Source organism: Rhagoletis pomonella, unplaced genomic scaffold (genome assembly GCF_013731165.1).
Source record: "Rhagoletis pomonella isolate Grant_MI unplaced genomic scaffold, Rhpom_1.0 Rhpom_scaffold_00002, whole genome shotgun sequence".
NCBI lineage: Eukaryota > Metazoa > Arthropoda > Insecta > Diptera > Tephritidae > Rhagoletis > Rhagoletis pomonella.
In genome coordinates this window covers 61,169,708-61,190,334 of record NW_023458556.1, presented here as the reverse complement: position 1 = coordinate 61,190,334, position 20,627 = coordinate 61,169,708, and the positions used below count along the sequence as shown (strand labels likewise).

Here is a 20,627-nt window from a genome sequence, read left to right as displayed (position 1 = left end):
TCTTGGATTTACTGCCTCGAGCGGTTAGTTGAGAAGCTGGTTTTTTTAATACATATCATACAAGTATTTTTAAATTACGCCGAAAATACTTATTTTATTCGTGCAAAATGCAAAGCATTTATATTTGTATTTTACCTTAGTTTTCGGCGCGAAGCACGAGTTATTCACGTGTTCAGTTGCATTTTGGCTGTCGCCAATGGTCACTTTCAATGAGCAAATAAGAAGAATAAAAAAAATACAAAGAGCAAATAAAATAAACATCGTCGGAAAATTACTGCTGTGAACGTCTAGCAGTACATATGTACATACATATGTAAATATACACATACATACATATGTATATTTGTTTGTTTGGTGTAATAATACCATCACATCATATTGTTATTTGTCCGTTGTGATAGGCCTTTAACGCTTTCTTATTTAATATGTTGATATGTATGAACATTCGGGTGGCCCAGACCATAAAGGGAATCGTTTTGCGAAATTATGTACATACACACTACATAGACCTCTGCATGAGTTCATTCAAACTTCTAGCCAAACAGAGTGCAGTAGATTTTAATATTCTACATCATATACAAAACACTCAACGTTTTGAATCTTGTAAGTTATGAATATACATTTTGTTTTAAATTTTCTACCTTCAAATGGAATAATGCAAATGAATTAATGAAAAACAATCAAATCATTCAAACTCATTTTGGTTATATCTTCCAAGTGATGGTAAAATCTCCAAAAAAAACCCATAAAAGGGTTATTGAAACTGGAAAAAAATCTTCTTTTCTAGATATATCTCTATTACAGATTTCATAACAAAAAAACTTCAATTTTATCTTATTAAAATTTTGTTAATTATATAAAACCATAACACATTTTTTTGTTTAAATAATAAAAAGTTCATGAATTCGTAACAGTTTTACTGGACTATTTCACAAAACATACAAATATTTTTCATTGTATATTTATAACAACATATTATTCAAACTTGGGAGTTAACAAAAAAGATGCAGAGAACTGTAAAATTAATTTATGTCTTGTAAGTTGCACTTTTAAAATATTTTAATAAATCTTTGTTCTCATTTAAATAGGAATTATAAGAATTTTCTTGCCGATATGAGCTCGTAGACTGAATGTCTATAACAAAAACATTTACCTACTTTGCATAGATCTCATTCTGTAACTATTTCAGGAATGTAGAAACTTGTAAGTTTAATCTGGTTTCCAAGTGTATTTTAGATCCATTTGTGAAGAGTGGAAGCTCGTAGTTGTGGAAACGCTGCACTATTTTTATCAGTCTCAATGAAAAATTTCAAAGTATTTTTGCTATACTATCTCTTCAATCTGATAATAAAACTATTAGAGACAGTCTTTTCGACGGCCCAGACCTTATATCACTCACAGCTGTAGGACATTTAAAATTTATTTTGTCGTTAGAGCGAACTAATGTCATTCATTATAGACTGTTGTATCCTTCGCCAGCTGAGCAAATGAAAAATTAAGAGGATGCGTATATCGAATTTCGAAAACGAATTGGTTTGTGACACCCTAATGCACCTAAAAAAGTGTATACGTGGTTTTTGGGGGCTTGGTACAATTCCATTGCAAAGAAAGCGACTAAACAATGAATCACGTGTTTTGCTAACTACTGGAGGGTCGTTTGGTTTATTCAAATGCACTAAAATTAAAAATAAAAATTCATACGTACGTGGATTCCTATAAGGCCTCAAATTATGAAGTAAAATAACAATCAACACAAAAAAATCTATTTTTATTTTTATTCACCTAAAACTATTATTTTTTCATAATAAGCGAAAATACGGGCCAAAAATAGTAAAACTATGTTTTTAGTTTTTTCTGTAACGCTAAAAGAATTTTGATATTGTAAGTATATGATTAATTTAATTTTTTTTATAACTCAGTGCAATGCAGAATAAAAATATTGGCATCATATAAAAGAGAAAATTCTGTAAAATCAAAAAAAGTTTTTTATGCATGTATTTTTGAAAAAAAAGGACTACTATACACTAGACCACATGCTCGAATTACGCTATTCTAACTTTAAAAACTCAAAGAAATAAAACTAATTAAAAGGAAATTTGCAATACCGATTCGCCCCTGTAGACAAAAAGACTTACATTTTCTCTTTCATTTGGTACCCATATTATTATTCTATATTGCTATATATTTTTTTGAATTAATCATATTTTGTAAATTTGAAAGTCCTTTTGAAAAATCATGATGTCACAGAAAAAAAAAAAAATAAAAACGCAGTTTCAATATATCCGACCCATAGTTTCGTAAGTATGTATATTGATTGTTACGTGTGTTTTGAAATCTATTGGTTTTTATCGCGCGCTGTTATCAGTCTTGTTGTCATTCTCAATCCCGGTAAGGCAGGAAATATAGAGGTTTGAATTTATAGTTCTAATCCTGTCAAAGAGCGTCCCAATATTGTTGATCCGTAGTCGCCGACCTGAGAGCGTAGGGCACAGCCTAACTGTCTACACTCAAGTCAAGGGTAACCAAGTGCGAAAATTTCACCTTTACAGAAGATTTAATCAGTGGCAAGCCCCTCACAGCTTTTTGCTGACGCAATTGCGCACTATTCATTAACCTTTTACTATAAGCACGTCTATACTTTCTACTGACGTCAAAGTTAAAAAAAAAAAACACACATAAATGAATAATTGGCACACATAAATATTTTATATAAAAAATGTTTTTGCGCAGTGATATTACGAAATCACGTTTCTGGCGCGCGCTGCCAAGGATCGGTGATGAAACATTTTATTTTTAAATAAACAAGAAAAAAGAGATAATGAAAAAGTAGAAACAAATCTAGTCCGTTTAGTTCTTTTTAGTGCAAACTAATCACATTTTATGAGTTTATATACATACTACTTTACTTGTACATACAAAGTTCATAAAGCCACAAAAGCTTTATACGAGTAGTTAAACTGGTATGTACTGGAGGCTACATTTGCATTATCAAAAATACATTTACCATTTTATGAAGATGGACAAATAAATGGTACGCATGATTAGTCGCACTCTAATAAATTTGATTAAATAACCAGCTCGTAAATATTTCCTTATCAACAAAAATGTGTGTCGTCGTTTAGCGGTCTAAAGTCTAGTGTTTGCTTAAACTAACTGCCTTAAATAAATTCGTAAGCAAATTTATTTAGCTGGGCGAGCATAAATTATAAACTGTATTGTGAGTATATGATGTTATATAGCAGCCATGTGAGCATTACTACGAACGCTGATCGCCAGACTACACACTTTAGCAGGCATGCGTACAAACCCTATAGAAAATTGAATAAGTAGAAAGCTTTGAACTATGATTATTTTATTTCTTTTTTCTAAAGAATCAATTCGCATATTTTTTGTGGTGGTTGGTGTTGCTGTAGGTTTCCTTTGCTAGTTCGGATTGCATTTGACCTCGGGACCTTTTGAACCATTCTAAAATGGGCTCCAAATTTTTTAACCTTTACACGGTTTTACATCCAGGCAAATCAAGTTTTTATATCTCTTTATCCGGTCGACTGCATGTAGCCTGGATTTTGAATCCAAATTATGGGAACCCTAACTTTATTAATTGTTTTTAATAGTTCTGTAAAATTACTTTCCATCAGCATTCAAACTACTAAAAGTATGCAGTCCATAGTATTGTTTTCGTGTTAACTTTAATTTGTTTTAAAAATAAACGATCTTCCAATAAATCAGAGCAGATGTTTGACGAAAAGCAACTCAGGTGTTCGTCTCTCAATACGTCGCGATAAAAAGGCTCATACCCAATTTTTGCAAAAGAACACAAAAAGTGTCGCGCTGTCGCATCCTCTTCAAGGTAGGAAGTGTAAATGGGATTGCAATGTATGCCTATTATAGGCAAGTGCTTATGCCACGAGAAGTGACCAGTCAACACACACAACAAGCCACAAGTTGTCTGCAGTTCCATCTGCTCAACAAAAGCGAACATCTAGCTAGATCTTCTGAGATTGAAGGTAACATCCACCCAACCACTCGCAGCCTCCCAGTCATTGCTGATATGCGAAATATTCACCCAGTTTCTGACGCTGACTTCGACAAAAGAAGGTGGGAGTGTTATAATTAGTTGTGGAGCAAAGAATACCAGCTGCCGGCTTACCAAATGTTCTCGAGAACCCAGAGTAAAATGAATTCATTATGATTTCCGACATAATTTGAACGAGACATGCATTGCCTAACTTAGTAGTTTGAAAGTAAATAATTACAGTGCTGATCAATGTCTTGAGTGTAGCTTAACTGTCATTAGTGACAAGTAAAATCCTACTTCGCTACTTATTTTCCACCTCTGGTAAATTGTCTTGGGGAACACACGTACCTCGGCTTGGAATAACGCGGTATTTTCTCCACGAAATGGGGTTTAAGACAGCACTTATGTTGGTAAATATTCAGTAAGTTAGTCTCGTCTGAAGTCACTAAATTTGAGACTATCGATTAGTGGCTATTTTTGTGACATGAGATTTTTTGGGTATTCAGTAAGAGAAAGTCACAAAAAGCTCGCGGTGAAACAAAATAGAAATAGTCAGCTGATAGCACACATTTATGAGTATCATTCGAGAGATCCGACGTTCGAGTCTTCGGGCAGCGGATTTTTTTCCTTCTTTCTTCTAGACCACGTAAACCTTTTCTGATACACACATACTAATTTGTTTTAGTAACGAGCATTTGACCAAGAAGAAATTAACGGTACTCCTAAATTTTTGTATGACAACCAACTTAAGTTTTTGTATTTTTTAACCGACTTCAAACTAATTTACTTTTTATGATATTGAATTATGTATATAGGTTTATTTTTTAAATGAAATTAGTGTTAAAAAATTTTTCTTCGCCTTATTTTCGGGCTTTTTAGAGTAAAATAGAAATCAGTTATCTTTTAATCCATATTTTTCATTTTGTGATCTGTTCAGGGCCAGCTTACAATTAAGTGACATTTGTTGAGACTAGAGACATGAAGCAGCTTACGGAATACCAAATAGTCTTAAAAATCTACGAAAAAGACGAAAAGTCTCCACTAGTCACTAGAGACTGCTTACTGAGTACCGGAATTAGCTTCAGTGTGCTATCTTTCTAAACCAATTTCAGCATTTTAATGACATTGTCTGCTCATGTTTATGGTTGTGATGGAGATACCGTAATGTTGTCATCAAACTTCTCCTTAATTTCATATCCTTTGTGCGGGAATTTATGGTAATTTTATAAAATAAGGCGGAGCATTCTCAATGGGAGCAAAGTGGGATCATGTGCAATTTTAGGAGGTATTCACGTCTGGAATCTTGTTAGAACCGATTTTATTGAAAGTCAATGCATTTCAGAAATCAAAGCAAAAACATAGTAGCTAAAGTGGTTTTAAGTGGGTAAAATACTAGATTAAAATGTTCCTACATGGTAAATGCTCATGAATGTACATACATATGTACATTCACAAATATAAATAACTTTGCCAGCATGTGCGCTATTAAACAGCTTTGCTATCGCGTGTGGATCACGTGAAGATCGCGCTGTTGTCGGACTACACTGCTTTGCATAATTATGAGACCGTTACATATTAACAAGATTTGGCTATTTATTTTTATATTATTAATTTCAATTATTTTCTTATAAAAATTTTCGAACATACATTGTATTGAAGAAAATGAGTGACACCGTCAACAAAAAAAAAAAATAATTGCAAAAAATTTATTATATTTGGTAGCCACTTAAAACTTGTTCTTTATTATACTAGAACTGAATATAGCCCATTCATGCATATGCAAAACTTTCCAAAAATTCTTTAAAAAAAGTGTAAAATTTTGGTGAAAATTTGCTGAATTTTTATAATTTTTGCACAAAGATTGAAGTATGGTGTTTATTATATGACATTTATTTTTATAAGAAAATAATTGAAATTAAATAAGATAAAAATTAATAGTCAAAACTTGTTAATATGTGGTGCTCTTATAATTATGCAACGCAGTGTAGTGACCCTGGTGCACACAAGTTTTTCATAGTTGACCAATACCCGTATACTTACAAGCGTACGAGTACGTCAATTTAAGTATATATTTTAGTATAGGATTGTGTTTTTTTATAGAAACATTCTCGTAATACAGTACCGCACGAGACGCGAATTGTATAGGAAGGTCGGTCGTTTATTGTCACGAACTATGAATATTACAGTATATTTTGCTTAGCCGCCCATTCTTCTTTGCACGAAAAACTTGTGCGCTCAACCGAAAAAAAAAAACACTTCAGCGAATTTTCTTAACTACTTCAATGAGGAAGGTGTACATACCTGCATACGCATGTACATATGAATATCTATGTATATAGTATATGTTAAGTTTGCATTTTTACAATCCTCGTGCACTTAATGAATGTTATAAATAAATTGTTTGATTACTATCGCCTTGTGTGCTAAAATTAACTAAATACATACATATGTACATATGTGCGTAGACATTTTTTACATTTTAAATTAGAATGGATATGAAGTCGTTTTATCAATAAAAATTATAAATGCAAACATACATACATAGAGACGTACATAAATTAGTTTTATATTTGTACTTTGGATTTATTTAGCAATCTATTTATGTAATGCCACACTGTCGTTGTTCACGTGATCAAGCTTCTATTTCAATTCAATTTACATACATCTGGGTTATCACACTGTGCAAGCAATCTGATTATAGGAATTTCTCTAATCTGCAATTGCAAATGCACTATTGGGCTAGGGGCTGCAGGAAATTTGTGATTATCTATTATTTGATTAGACTATTATTATTTAAGTGTTAGCAAACGTGACATACTTTATAAGGGTAGTGCTGATTGTCGATAGGAAGTTGATTATAAGAATGGGGAAAGTAGGATTTATCCACATTCGTATATACATACAAAATGCGCATAAATAATTATATTTACGTACTTGCAAAACACTTGCACTTAACTTTTAATAGACACGAAATAAAAAAAATTCCACGAACTTTTTAAGTGACCTAGTAAAGGTCGTAGAGCTGGATTCGCGAAACTGTTTTCATAATTCGTCTAACACCCTCAAATTCTCAGTTTATTCTTAAAAAAAACATTTTCGCGTGACTTTCGACACCAAACAGTTTTTAGCTCGATTATTTTTTAACCAATTTTTAGTTTTTATATGCCTTTAGAAAGAAGAATATTTGTACTATTTAATAAATAAGAAGTTTTGTCAGCATATTGTATGTATGTATGTAAATAGGTGGAATATTTTTGGAATAAATTTGAAACTTAGACCAATATTTATTTTTTTCCCACTTCTGCAACACTTTCTGCCAAAATTTCAAAAGACAATAGTCTTAATTCCGAGTAAAACTAGGCGCCACTCATTGAAATCAATAAAAAAAATTATGAAGTTATGATATCTTTTATAGAGTCAAATTAAAATTGTTCCATACGAACTACTGAAACCTCAAAGTGAACCAAATTCAGTTGATTAAAATTTTCTGTAAAATTACATGGAAGTAATTTTGGAGACAATTTTTAGAAAGTGCATATCATCTTAAACTGTCTATTGATTTTTATAAGTGGTACCTAGTTTTGTTCGAAATTAAACATTATTTTCGAAGTATTTTCCTTTGAAATTTAGGCATACAAATTCTAGAAGTGGAAAAAACAATAAAAATTGGCGTAAATTACAGAATTAGTCCAAAAATTGTCTACATACATATTTATAATGAGTTCACAAAACTTATTATACCTTGAAATAGTACAAACATTCTTCTTTCCAAAGGCATATAAAAAATTAAAATGGGGTAAAAAATAACCGAGCTGAAAATTGGTTAGCGCAGGAAATCATTTAAAAATGGTTTTTTAAGAATAAGTTGGGAATCTGGGGGTGTTAGAAAATTTTAAACGCAGTTTCTTGAATTACACGACCAGCCGTACGACGTGTACTGTACTATGTCACTTAAAAAGGTTTATTTAGAAAGTACAAGTTATTATCTTTAATTCGATATACATATTTTATCATGATCTACTTTTGGGTTTCAAGAATTTAGTGCGCCAATTAAAATTGGTATCGTTGAAATCAGCGTAAAATGTTTTATCAATCGGCATTTTTGGTTATTTTATAGCTAAACGGTCGTTATCTAGACTTGTTACAAAAAATTACGCAAACGAAGATGATGCCAACGATTATTTAGTATGAAGAATTTTTGGTTTTACTACTAATATAACTAGAAACTCGAGAATGAGCAACATTCTGCATAAGTAAAACACCGGATTTTATGTGGGGGAGTGAGAAGACTGCGGCTGACTTCCAAAACGAATCAATACAATGTTTGGATACTGTTACACTGCGGTATTCAAACTGTTTGTATATGCAGAGTTGCGACACATTGCAACCATATACATTGCATATTTTAAATATTCAATATAGCAATGAAATTTGTAGGTATGCAAAGCAATTGACGTTTTGGAAGTCGGTCTGTTTTATTACCAAACCTTTCTATTATTGAATCATGATCCTTATCCATGTATCCCGTAATAAAATTCATATGGCTCGAATATTCTGCTGGTTATTTTGTTTTGCTTGCCGTTATTTTTTTGTCTCAGTATAACTTTAAAGTTCTAATTTCATATTCCGTCTGTGCGGCCACAAGAACATGCAGATCTTAAATTTAAGAACATTTTCGGCCTAATATTTACCAAAAGATGCCCGCCAATTACTTTGTAATCAATATTCTAGTCATAGTGGGCACAGTGTTACAGCTTACGTTGCATTTTCTACAACAAATAAATATAAATAAGTGTTAACTAGTATTTTATTTAGAACGAGATAAACGTTAGAATTTTCCATAGCCTCAACAAACAGCTGATAATTACGTGTGTTCATTGCTTAACAGCTTGAAAAATAAATAAAAACAATTTTACAACAACATGGTAAACTGAGTAGTCGCAATCGAGTAAACTACAAAATTATACAAATATAAATATACATACATATGTACGTATGTAAGTAAGTATTTAGTTCGAGGCATATGTGGTCAATGTACATGCGATAATACTCATGAATATATGTACATACATATATTTGTTTACGACTTATCAGCTGTATATTTCCACACGAGATGTTCACATGTTTTTCAAGTCTTACAATTATGGGCTACTAAGTAAGCAATAAAGTGCAGTATCAGCATTACAAGAAACACGCGAGCCCAAGCGAACAAGTTTTACATATCGCTTATTTACTAGAAGATTGCTATAACTCAAAAAGCGGTATTTTTCAGGAAAGGCGTTTAAAGTTTTCTATTTGCTGCCAAAATGCAGACAAAATATGTACATATATTGTGTTCCTACGCGGAAGCTATAAGAGACCTTAGTACGAATTTTTTACACAATTAGAAGCAATATATAACGGGTAACATTCTGTAACATTTTATGAAGTTTTTTTTTTTTGAGTTATGACCGTCTTTTAATAAATAAGCGATTGGAACAGCACACGATCGCCACTTGCTTACTCTGTTAGAGGACAGAAATGTGAGAAATAAGGCGGGAAGGGGAAATCCATTCAGCAGTCGAATTATGGAAAGTTTTTGTTTTTTTTTGCTTATATTGCTCATGTAGAGAGTGAAAGGGGGCGGTTAGTGGGGTGTGCACTGATCGTGGCGTCAATGGTCGATCGAGTCGATGCGTAGCATCACGAAAAAGTTTACTAAAAATAAATTTCGAAATTGAACAAATTTTTAATGGAGAACACATTTTCAGACATTGTAGAGAGTGTGCTGTTTGCTTTTATGCGATCCGAGTGCTTGAGTGACCAAGTGATCGTGTCAAAGCGCATGACAAGTACTTGTTTGTTCTCGTATGTTTTTCGGCTTGAAGCGAGCGTGTGAGGAAAGTAATTGATGTGCATATAAGCACACAAGGCGCATCTATACAATGTGGGGTTACAGCTGATTTGATTTTTTTACTCTACACTAGTACAGTAGAATGTCATCCAAGACGAAATGGCATAACTCTAGGATGCTAACAACACGAAATGACGACCATGGTCTCCTATTTTCTTTCGTTTTGACATCCTTAAGTACCAAAAAGCAATAAGAAAATATACGGGATTTTTACTTATATGCGCCTGCTACCATCTGGCGTTGCATGAATGGATAGCCTTCAATAAAGAGTACGTCTAAGGCCCCTAAAGCTCGGTAATTGAAAGTCTAAAGGAAGATCAACTGATTGCCCGAAATGGTTTCGACCTCACAAGTACAGACCTTTTACCTACATACATAGCTTCCCACGGCAGTTTAACGGCGACCTCGTTTCCTTCAATCCCGTAGTGACAAGGTATCACGAGAATTGGAGAACTTCGATGCACTTCTTGACGAGCTTAGAGTTCACCCCACTACTCGTTAGGGCCCTTATGACCGCTTTACCGTCTCAAAAGATAATAGAAAACGCGTCTTTCCAGCCAATTTTAAAGAAGTAAATTCGCACAGATTGAGATTACTAACACCTCCGTGTGAAATGCTTTGAGTCATCTGCACACTGTAAAGAATGAAAGTCTAATGCCGGGTCGATAAGGGCACGCACCTGGTTTGTCTTCGATCCTTGATCAGTTTGTATACAATGTATGCACATATCTGGATTAAAGTTGAGCCGATGTATTTGCTCAGAGCTCGGAGTCTGGACTTTCATACTGAAACTTTCTGCCCAAAACAGATTTCTTGAAAAAACCGCATTTCCCCAAACCTTGTATTTTACCAAAACTACCCTTCTGTTGCTTGTCCTTATAAATATTACCGCCGGATATTTGCATTTGTAGCTCGCCCAAGGCTGTTGCTGGTATCGCAAAAAATATGTAGCGTAGTCCATCACAGAGGTGACTTCCAGACTACGGTAAACAACTTTTCGTTGATCCTGTTACAGAGAGTAAAGCCAACGTTTGTGGTTTATTAAAACGTTCATGGGAGATCAGTTATTTGAGGTATTTTTTGCTATCAAACTACGCAGGTATAAGTAACAAACGGGTGGACTATTACAAGATATAGATTATTATTATTATCATTATAGACCATATGAACCGCGACATCTGAAATGATCTATTTCGAGGATATGCCTCTTATAAGGCATTCTCTGCCACAAATCCCTATTGCATGAATCTCCGCTTGAAAGATGGTTGGCTAGTATCGATTTTTTGAAGTTCGGCCCAAATATGCCATCCCCAGTTTTAACATTATCAAGTTTATATCCATATGTGTACCAAAGCTCTCCATTTGGTTAGGTGTATGTGTTCCCTGTATTACAGAGAGCTTAATCTACAAGTTATAGATATTCCATTACCTTAAAGTACAGACCGCAGTTCGAGAATACCTACAGGCTGCTGGATTTACTCCAAGATATATGCATGGCTTTATCAGAGTATTCCAGCACTGTCTGTATCTGTAATCAGTATACGAAAAGCTATTTGTGGGTTTATGCTGAGATCCTCACTGGCACACCAGTTCCAGAAACAGTATTTACAAGGTCGTCAGCGTATCTAACGAACATTCTACTGTAGTTAAGTTAAGAGGTTGTCTATCGCGATAGAACAAAGTCAGGGAGAAAGAACCGCTTTCCGTGGGTTATGGTCGCAATATTCACGGGACTGTTGCTCAAACACCATATTGTATTCACCCGACAGAGGAGAGATCAGTAGACAGTATTAAAGGCCCCCCTCGCTGTCGAAGAAGACGCACATAACAACCTCCTTAAGCTCGAGGGCCTTTCGATCTTACTAACCAAGCATTCTACCGCATAATGATTTTGCTTTGACATGAATATGATGTAAGAGAGATGAAAATCTCATTTTGTGCTTAATCTGTAGGTCTTTCAGTCTTTCGATGGGGTTTAGCTTGAAGGAAGTTAAACTAATTGGTTTATATGATTTAGGCGAGTCGGGGGTCAGTGGGCAACTTAGGAATAAATAAGTGCATAGTATGCACCTTTTTCTAAATAGTACTAGTCTTAAATATACAATGCTTCGCTGGATCGGCGCTGGAGACATAACAGCTTTGCCTACAGCTTTGATTGGCCCAAAGGACTCTTTGTGCTAAAGATTGCTATAAAGACATGTACATTATATTATACTTTCAGAAAGTTTTATAAACTATGCTGCACTCGTTAACTAAGCACGATTCCTATTTCCTTCTCTCTCTCTTTATATAGTTGGACATTGTCATCCGAAAGTGGTGCGCGCCGGAAGTCTTCAAATGGCCACAATTTCCACCAACAATCGCTTCCTACACGATGAGCTTGTGCAATGCGCCAAAATATTGACCAGTAAAATGCCTGGCGATCTATCGGTCTGCTTTTTCGTCAACTCCGGTTCGGAGGCCAACGATCTGGCTTTGCGTTTGGCACGCAATTACACCAAGCGGAAGGATGTGATCACGCTCGACCAGTAAGTTTGTCAAATTGAAATAACCTCTACATGTATTTCACATTTTTATTGCTCCTTGTTTCTCTTCTATTAGTGCCTACCATGGACATTTGACTTCTGTAATGGAGATCTCTCCCTACAAATTTAATCAACCCGGTGGCGATCCAAAGCCGGACTACATTCATGTTGCCCCCTGTCCGGATGTTTATCGCGGCAAGTTTATCGACAAAGATCACCCGGGCGCCGATATGGCCGAGCTATATAGCACTCCCATTGTGGAGATCTGCAAGAAGTTGCAGGCACAGGGCAAAGGCTTAGCTGCCTTCGTTGCGGAGAGTTTGCAAAGCTGCGGCGGTCAAATCATACCGCCCGCCGGTTATTTCCGTGCCGTCTACGATGCTGTGCATGCAGCTGGTGGACTCACCATTGCCGATGAGGTGCAGGTTGGTTTCGGCCGTGTGGGCACTCACTACTGGGCATTCGAGACGCAGGATGTAATACCCGACATTGTAACGGTTGCTAAGCCAATGGGCAATGGGCATCCTGTGGGCGCTGTTGTGACCACACCTGAGATTGCGAATGCCTTCTATGCCACTGGCGTCGCCTATTTCAATACATATGGCGGCAATCCGGTTTCATGCGCTATTGCCAATGCTGTGATGCGTGTAATCGAAGAGGAGGGACTGCAGGAGAATGCACGCATTGTTGGAGACTATCTGAATAAGAAATGTCGTGAGTTTAGCTTGGAATTCGATATTATAGGTGATGTGCGTGGCGTTGGACTCTTCGTTGGCATTGAATTGGTGAAGAACCGTGAGACGCGTGAGCCTGACACCAAGTCCGCTCATTGGGTGGTGAATCGCATGAAAACACTGCACAAGGTGCTCGTCTCCTCCGATGGACCTAATGATAATGTCATCAAACTAAAGCCACCCATGTGCTTTAATCAGGAGAATGCCGATCAATTTTTGCAAGCATTCCGTGAGTGCTTGGCCATGCTGGTGAAGGAGAGCAGTAATGCGTCGTTCATGGTTGGCGCTGCCGAAGCGAAGGACAGCACGAGTACGATGTTCGAGAGTCGTCAAAGACTTATTAAATCGTCGTGAAAAGTTCTTTTGTATGAATTATTGTAGTATAATAATTAGACATATGTAATCAATATTTGTATGTTATAAATAGTATTTAAAATAATTTCTTAGTCAAATCATTAGGTTTGTAGCCACGTTAGTGCTGGTGCCATATTTTAAGAAAATAAATACATATAATTTATATAAAAGTTCATAGTGCCAAAGCATACACACAAAATTATATAGCTTCAAGAATTACCAGCACATTATTAAAAACATATTATTAACAATAAGCTCTATAAATATAAATTGTAATTTATAAAAAAAACCGTTTTTGTTTTAGTTAAATTGTTTATGTATTCGCAAAATGATAATGTGTACGTGTGTGGAAGGCAAAAGGAAAAGTAATGGCGTTTTCGTTTCTACGGAAAATGTTGGTCGATCTTCCACTCGGATAACGATTTGTTTGCTGCCTGGGGAACTTTGTCTTACTTCCATTCAACGTTAGATTAACCTCTTTTGCACCGTTCTTTTAGCTAAAAAAATGCTGCAATCATGAATTTGGTGCTGAGGGCAACGATGGGGATATCAACCGCATCATTTGGAATTACAGGCGCGGAGAGGCGCTTTGATCTACGTAGCCATGCATAAGACACCACTCCGTATAGTGGCTAAACTCGGCCTCAATTATGACCATCAGTTGAACTTGACGAAAACAATAAGGATGATTAGACCAAAGTGCGCTTCAACGAATGTCTCGAAAAAAGCCAAGTAGACACTGTTTTGCCACCTAAACCTAAATTTTTTGCTATAACTTTCTTATTTGATGTCCTATTTTTTAAATCTTTAAGTCGCTGAAAAGGTCTCATTCAGGATTTTCAATGAACGAGCTATTTCCTTACAAAATTAATTCAAATCTTCTTCTTTATTGGCCCTATAACCGTCTAAGTGATTTTGGCTGAGTCCAAAACAACACGCCAGCCATTTCTCTCCCGTGCCAACTGACGCCAATTGGAAATGCCAGGTCAAGTCACCTTCTCCACCTGGTCTTTCCAATGCAGAGGAAGCCTACCTCTTCCTCAGCCGCTGTATTTTAATTCGCTGCACTATGTCTATGTCGTTGTAAAGCTCATACAGCTCATCGTAAAATCGTCTGCGGTATTCGCCATAGCCAACGCGTGAAGGCCAGTACATCTTCCGCAGAATCTTTCTGCCGAAAATTCTAAGAACCGCTTTATCGGATGTTTTCATTGTCCATGCTTCCGCGCCATAAACCAGCACAGGCATGATGAGTGACTTAAAGCGCAGTTAGTCAACGACGTAACGTAGACGTAGGTTGACGCAGACACGATCTACCTTATGGGATTCGCGTGTTAACGAAAACTCACCACCACATGGCGGTGACGTTGCCGTTGCTTCTCTCTCTCTATCAACAGTAAATTGTATATGCTGCTACGTACGTCAACCTACGTTTACGCTACGTCGTTGACTAACTGCGCTTTTATAGAGTGTAAAGAGGACTTTACTTCTCAGTTGCCTACTCAGTTCAAAGTAGCACTTGTTAGAAAGAGTGGCATTATTATTGGTGCTGGTCTAAGATTCGACAAGGGCACGACTTTCACCTATCCGTTTGATGGACGAAATAAATTTTGTATGAAATGTTTTGTATGTGCTAATAAATGTTTCGCGAGTGGGTTGGCTGAAAAACTGCTGGCCAGGATTTTTTTCATTAAGTATTCAAAAATTATTACTTTTGAATTTTGTACTCATTTGTTTAATGAACAAATTATATACCCAATCGAAAGTATTAAGCTTACAGAATGTGAAAACGTTGGGTTGTAAATTTTTTTCCTGGCCTATCGATCGGGTTGGCAGGTAAATATGAACAGGTAGGTAGTACCAATAATTTTCACTCATCTGTTTAACACATGCTATAGTCATAACTTCCGATTGGTTTATATGTAATTTGTTCATTAAAGAAATGAGTGCAAAATTAAAACAAAAAGTTAATTTATGAAAAAGTAATTAAAAATGTCCCGGCCAGGATTTTTTCAGCCAGCCCATTCGCGAAAGATTTATTAACACGTTAAATTTCATACAAAATTTATTTCATTAATTAAACAGATAGGTGAAGGTCGTGCATTGTCGGATCTTAGACTATTAGTTTATTTGGGAACCAGCATTAACACTGATAAGGCCGAATCAGTTCGTCTTTTGCACAATACACTCTATAAGACCTTGTAACCTATATTAAGGCGGCTGATCCCGTGGTAGTTGGCGCGTATAGTGGTATCGCTTTTCTTGTGGATTGGGCAGAGCACACTAAATTCTATTCACCAGGCATGCGTTCATCTGACCATATTCTGCATAAGAGTTGATACATGCACCTTACCAGCTCGGTTGGCAGGCCGTTAGTTCCTGCAGCTTTGTTGTTTTTCAGCCGCGCAATCGCTATTCGTGCCTTGTCATAGTCAAGCGGTGAAACATCTGCTCTATCGTCATCGACTGGGGGCTCAGGTTCGTCTTCTCCACTACTTTCAGTGCTGTTGCCACTCAATGGGGTGAAATAGTGTTCCCTCCATAATTTAAGTACGTTCTGGACATCGGTCACTAGGTCACCATGGTTGTCCTTACAGGAGTTCCTCCTGGTCTTTAAACCTTCCGTAAGTCGCCTAACTCTCTCATAAAATTTTCGGGCGTTTTTCCTGTCGGCCACCATCTCAAGCTCTTCGCACTCATGTATTTCGGCCTCTCTCTTCTTATTGCGGCAAATACGTCTCGCTTCCTTCTTCAGTTCCCTATAATGGTCCCATATGGCTCGCGTTGCACCTGATCGCAGTGTGGCCCTTTAGGTGGCGCCTCTTTTGCCTACGGCTTCTTGATATTCCTCATCGAACCAGTTGTTCTTTAGGGATCGCTGAAATCCGACTACTTCTTCGGCGGCGGTACTTAATGAGCCTGAAATATGGTTCCACTGCTCGCGTATGTCGGTTTGTTGAAGAGTATTCCCAGAGAGCAGGTGTAAGAGTCAAGTAGTGAATAAATTTTCCGTCTGTTGTGATTGCAACTTATCGACGTTAAGATTTTTTTGCATTGTTGGACGCACATTTTTTTTTGCACAGAGGCGGATGCGTAACATGGCTGCAACAAGATAGTGGTTCGAGTCGATGTTGGCCCTTGGAGTGTTTTTCCGAAAGTGGCGCCAAAGATCCCTTCTTTGCCCCCTTGGCATTGAAATCACCAATGCACGATTTTGATATCGTTTCAGGGGCATCGCGCATTTGTTCTCTCATAGAAGAGATCCTTGGACGCCTTGTCCTTCTATTCCGTCGGGGCAGGGGCTTAGATGGGCGAGATGTTGCAGAATCTGGCTTTGATTCGGATTTCGACTAGACGTTCGTCCATCGTGGTGAACGCCACTATTCAGCGCCGGAGTCTCTCTCCCACTACAAATCCAACACCGATTTTGTGCTCCTTTAAGTGGCAACTGTAGTAGACGTCAGGTGCATACCCTCCAATCATAGTCCTTTATACGTTTGCCGTGGTCGTCATCAAAAATAGGGGGATCTCATCCGAAGCTGTTTGTTCTTTTTCATTGGACGGGGTTTCAACGTGGCGGGACCCAAACGCAGCGCACGCGAAGTTTCCGCCTTCTCATTTTAACTCGCTCTCAAACGGGTGTTTGGCCGCTACCCAGAGGATACGTATACGGATACGATATAAACATCCGGACGTTGTGAGCTGCGATTTGAACCGTACGTACAAGCATCACTTCTGGCAACACCCAGGTGAATGGCAGTCAAAAGTTTTTCCTACCTTCGTTAATTTGGATCATGAAAGGTTAAATAATAAAAAATAAATAACTAAAAATCCAAGCCTTCACACAATTATTAAAAACATTATAACCTTTTTTTTTATGAATAAAGTTAATGTCCTCATAATTTTTTTAGGGCTTCGGATTTATAGTATAAAAATAATAAACTAGAGATAGTATTTCCAAAATTAGTGATGGTATAAATCAATTAGAGGCCAAAACCTCTAAGGGCTAAGTAGGTATGGTCCTGTGCAAATCCTTTCGGCGACATAAAGATTTAATAAATCGGACATCAGATAAGATTTAGCTCTTACCGGGCACCTAAAAATAATTTGTACCCCAAAAATTTTTTTCGACAACTGTAACTGTTCAAATAAAACACACACTCAACTTTTTTCGTGATACGCCCTTATGTACATATATAAAAAGTATCGATACCTGCATGGTATCGTTTCACCCTAGGTACCACACGGGACACTGTTTCTTACGCTATCATCTTAGTAAAACAAACAAACAAACGTTTCCGGTTTCTCCGAGCTGGACGGCGAAATGCCACAGCGCATTCTCTGTGCTCACTTGCGTGGTGCTAATCAATTTGACATTAAGCACAAAACGCCCTTGGAAGTGCTAGGCGACATTAAAAGCCTTACCCTCTAGAGCTAGCGGTGCTTATGCCCATAACAATCTTCTATATATTAATACGCAAACATAAATTTTGTCTCCATTCGTTTGGCGATTTTACCAAACCGTTTTCAAAACCAAGAACGCTATTGGAAAGATAATTTTCTGTAGAGAGTTTTTATGGTTTCAAAATTGGTTGTCATGGCAACTTATTCAATTTGTGTTAAAATCCATCTTTATAATGAAGATAAATGTGATGATGGAGAAATAAATGATAACAATTAAGACAAAAACTTAAGGCAAAATTGAAGATAAAGACGAAAATTAAAACAATGAGAAATACAAAACAATAAAAGAAATTGAAAGCGTAAGAAAATGTATTGCAATCTTTAGATAGGAATCGAAATAAACTCAATCATAAAAAATTTAGTTATCGAAAGTAATCAAATTACCGAAATTTATCGAATCCTCGAAGTTTATAGTTATCGAATTTTATCGAGTTATCCATGTTTATTGAGTTATCCCAACGTAGCGAATTATTCAAATTGATCAATGTTTATTGAGTTACGAATAATTATCGAGCTGTGAAAATGTATGGGATTATCGAAATTTGTTAAAAGTTAACGTAATTTATCAACTTATCGTAACGCATAGACTTCTTTCAAGCAATAGGCTATCGATATTTATTGATTTACTGAAATTGGTCGATTTATTGAATCGAAGTTTATGCAATTTTAAAAATATATCGAGTTATCGAAATTTCAAGGTCATATAAGTTTATCGAGTTATAACTGCTTACCGTATTTTATCGTGATAACAGAGTGTAACGAATTATTAAAATTCTCGATGGCTTTCGAGAAATATGAAGCTTTCAAAATTTATCGAAGGTTATCGATATTTCTAGAGGTATCTAAAGTTTATCGATTTATCGAGATACATATATACATTTTCGAGTTATCAAAATTTATCCGCCCTTGAATCGCAGTTATCGAAATTAGTTGAATTATCGAATTTTTTGAGTTATCAGATTTTAGTGTCTTGGAAATTCATTGAATTATCGATATGTATCAAATTATCTAAATTTATCGACAAACTGCCAAAGTCCTTCAATGACTTTCAAAAAAAAATTTCAGCCAAGTTTTAGTTCGAAATCAGGAGTTTTTCCGTCAAGTAATTTTGTACCTTATAAGTCAAACGACATGCTAAGTTAGAAAACCACTATTTTTGAAAATGTGATTTGTTTTTTATTTCGGACATAATATTACAGCAGAATACAAAGTTTGACATTACGTTTTGCAATTAACAACAACCAATAAGCATTTCTTTTCTAAAAAACATTTCAACTATCGAATCAACCAACCAACCAAATCTAGCTTTATTAATTTACATACTTATAAATGTGAAGTTGAAAATAATTCTTCTATGCATACATACATATGTACATAGGGATTGGCCTTTTTTTTAGAATTTTCGCTGACTTATGATTTCTTTTTATATACACTAATACCTTTTTTACAGTAGATAATAAATACAAATAACTACCATAAATGACAACATGAAACATGCAAAACTACAAATGATTACAAAATTAATTAATCAAAGATATACTATGTATGCGAATATTTGTATGTAAGAAGTGAAAAAGTGATTTCCTTATCTAGGCGACATGTTTCGCTCTTGCGCCATCATCATCATGTGAAACTCGGATTGTATCAGCGGCGGTGTAAAAAGATTCTGTCTCCACCAGGGCACTGCGGGCTGCTCGTTGAGATGTCGCCAACCCGTCTGTTTCGTCGGGTGGCTGAAAAAAAAAGTTTTAGGTTTAGTGAGAATCGCGAAATATTAATAACACTGGCTTCTAAAATTCGGTGGCGCCGCAATCAATAATAATACTTAATTGCAACAAGTGCAAAAAACGCCGATTTGACTTGTAAAAAACCTTAAATTTGTAACGCGAGAGACATATGTAGTTGGAGCGTCGACAGCAACAATCGAATAAAAGACTGTGGAGATTCACCTTTAGCAGTATCATAAAGCCTATGCGTGGACAGAAAGCGCTTAGAAGAGCAGAGAAAGGATTTGTTGAACTTTCATTAAAAGTAGTAGCTAAGAAGCGGTAATGTCTTACTATTCATAAAGTTATTTTATCTTACGAGTTTGAAACACCTTGACTCGTTTGGCTTTGTATTAAAGTGGACTAAGATGTAAATTTTGTATTCAGTGATGATCCTGCCGGAGAAATTAAGTGAATGGGTTGGAATGAAATGTGATTGCAGAATCCTGCAAAACGCAAGAGTGATTTTTCCAAGCGCTCAAACCCATTGCACTTATGAAGTGCCTAGAGAAAGAGCTAAGAGGATATGAAAACGCAGATGGGATTGAGAAATCATTACTCCTCTGCAAAGTTACCAGCCCCTTTTATGGACCTTAGTAATGTGTCGAGGAACAGAGAGTGTAGCTGTTACACTGTTACATTCTGAGAACATTTTCCCTAAAAATGCACCATCTCAGTTTGGCGAAAGTCGGACAAATACGGAGATAATTCTCTGCACTATTCTCATACTTCAAGAAAGATATACACTAGACTGTGCCGGAAAAAAATGTTCGCCGTACTCCCCTGAGTCTAAAGTATTTTTGCAATGCAATTTAGAAAAAAAAAATTGTTTGGCTGAAAGTCGCCTTTTTATATTTTTCGCCATAACTTAGG

The 20,627-nt window shown here is 36.1% G+C and overlaps 2 protein-coding genes across 3 annotated transcripts in view; one reads left to right on the top strand and one right to left on the bottom strand.

Annotated features, from left to right (window-relative positions):
• LOC118733902 (alanine--glyoxylate aminotransferase 2-like) overlaps positions 1 to 13,800 on the top strand; it is a 23,512-nt gene extending 9,712 nt beyond the window's left edge. For both annotated transcript variants that reach the window (XM_036463530.1, XM_036463531.1), the window contains 2 exons: positions 12,205 to 12,439; positions 12,513 to 13,800. In XM_036463530.1, the coding sequence (XP_036319423.1) occupies positions 12,205 to 12,439; positions 12,513 to 13,524 (1,247 nt within the window). In that variant the 3' untranslated portion in view covers positions 13,525 to 13,800. The remainder of the gene's footprint in view (positions 1 to 12,204; positions 12,440 to 12,512) is intronic.
• A 5,592-nt stretch (positions 13,801 to 19,392) lies between these two features.
• LOC118754087 (putative vitellogenin receptor) overlaps positions 19,393 to 20,627 on the bottom strand; it is a 62,484-nt gene continuing 61,249 nt past the window's right edge. The window contains exon 13 of the mRNA XM_036488952.1: positions 19,393 to 19,721. Within this exon, the coding sequence (XP_036344845.1) occupies positions 19,578 to 19,721 (144 nt within the window). The 3' untranslated portion in view covers positions 19,393 to 19,577. The remainder of the gene's footprint in view (positions 19,722 to 20,627) is intronic.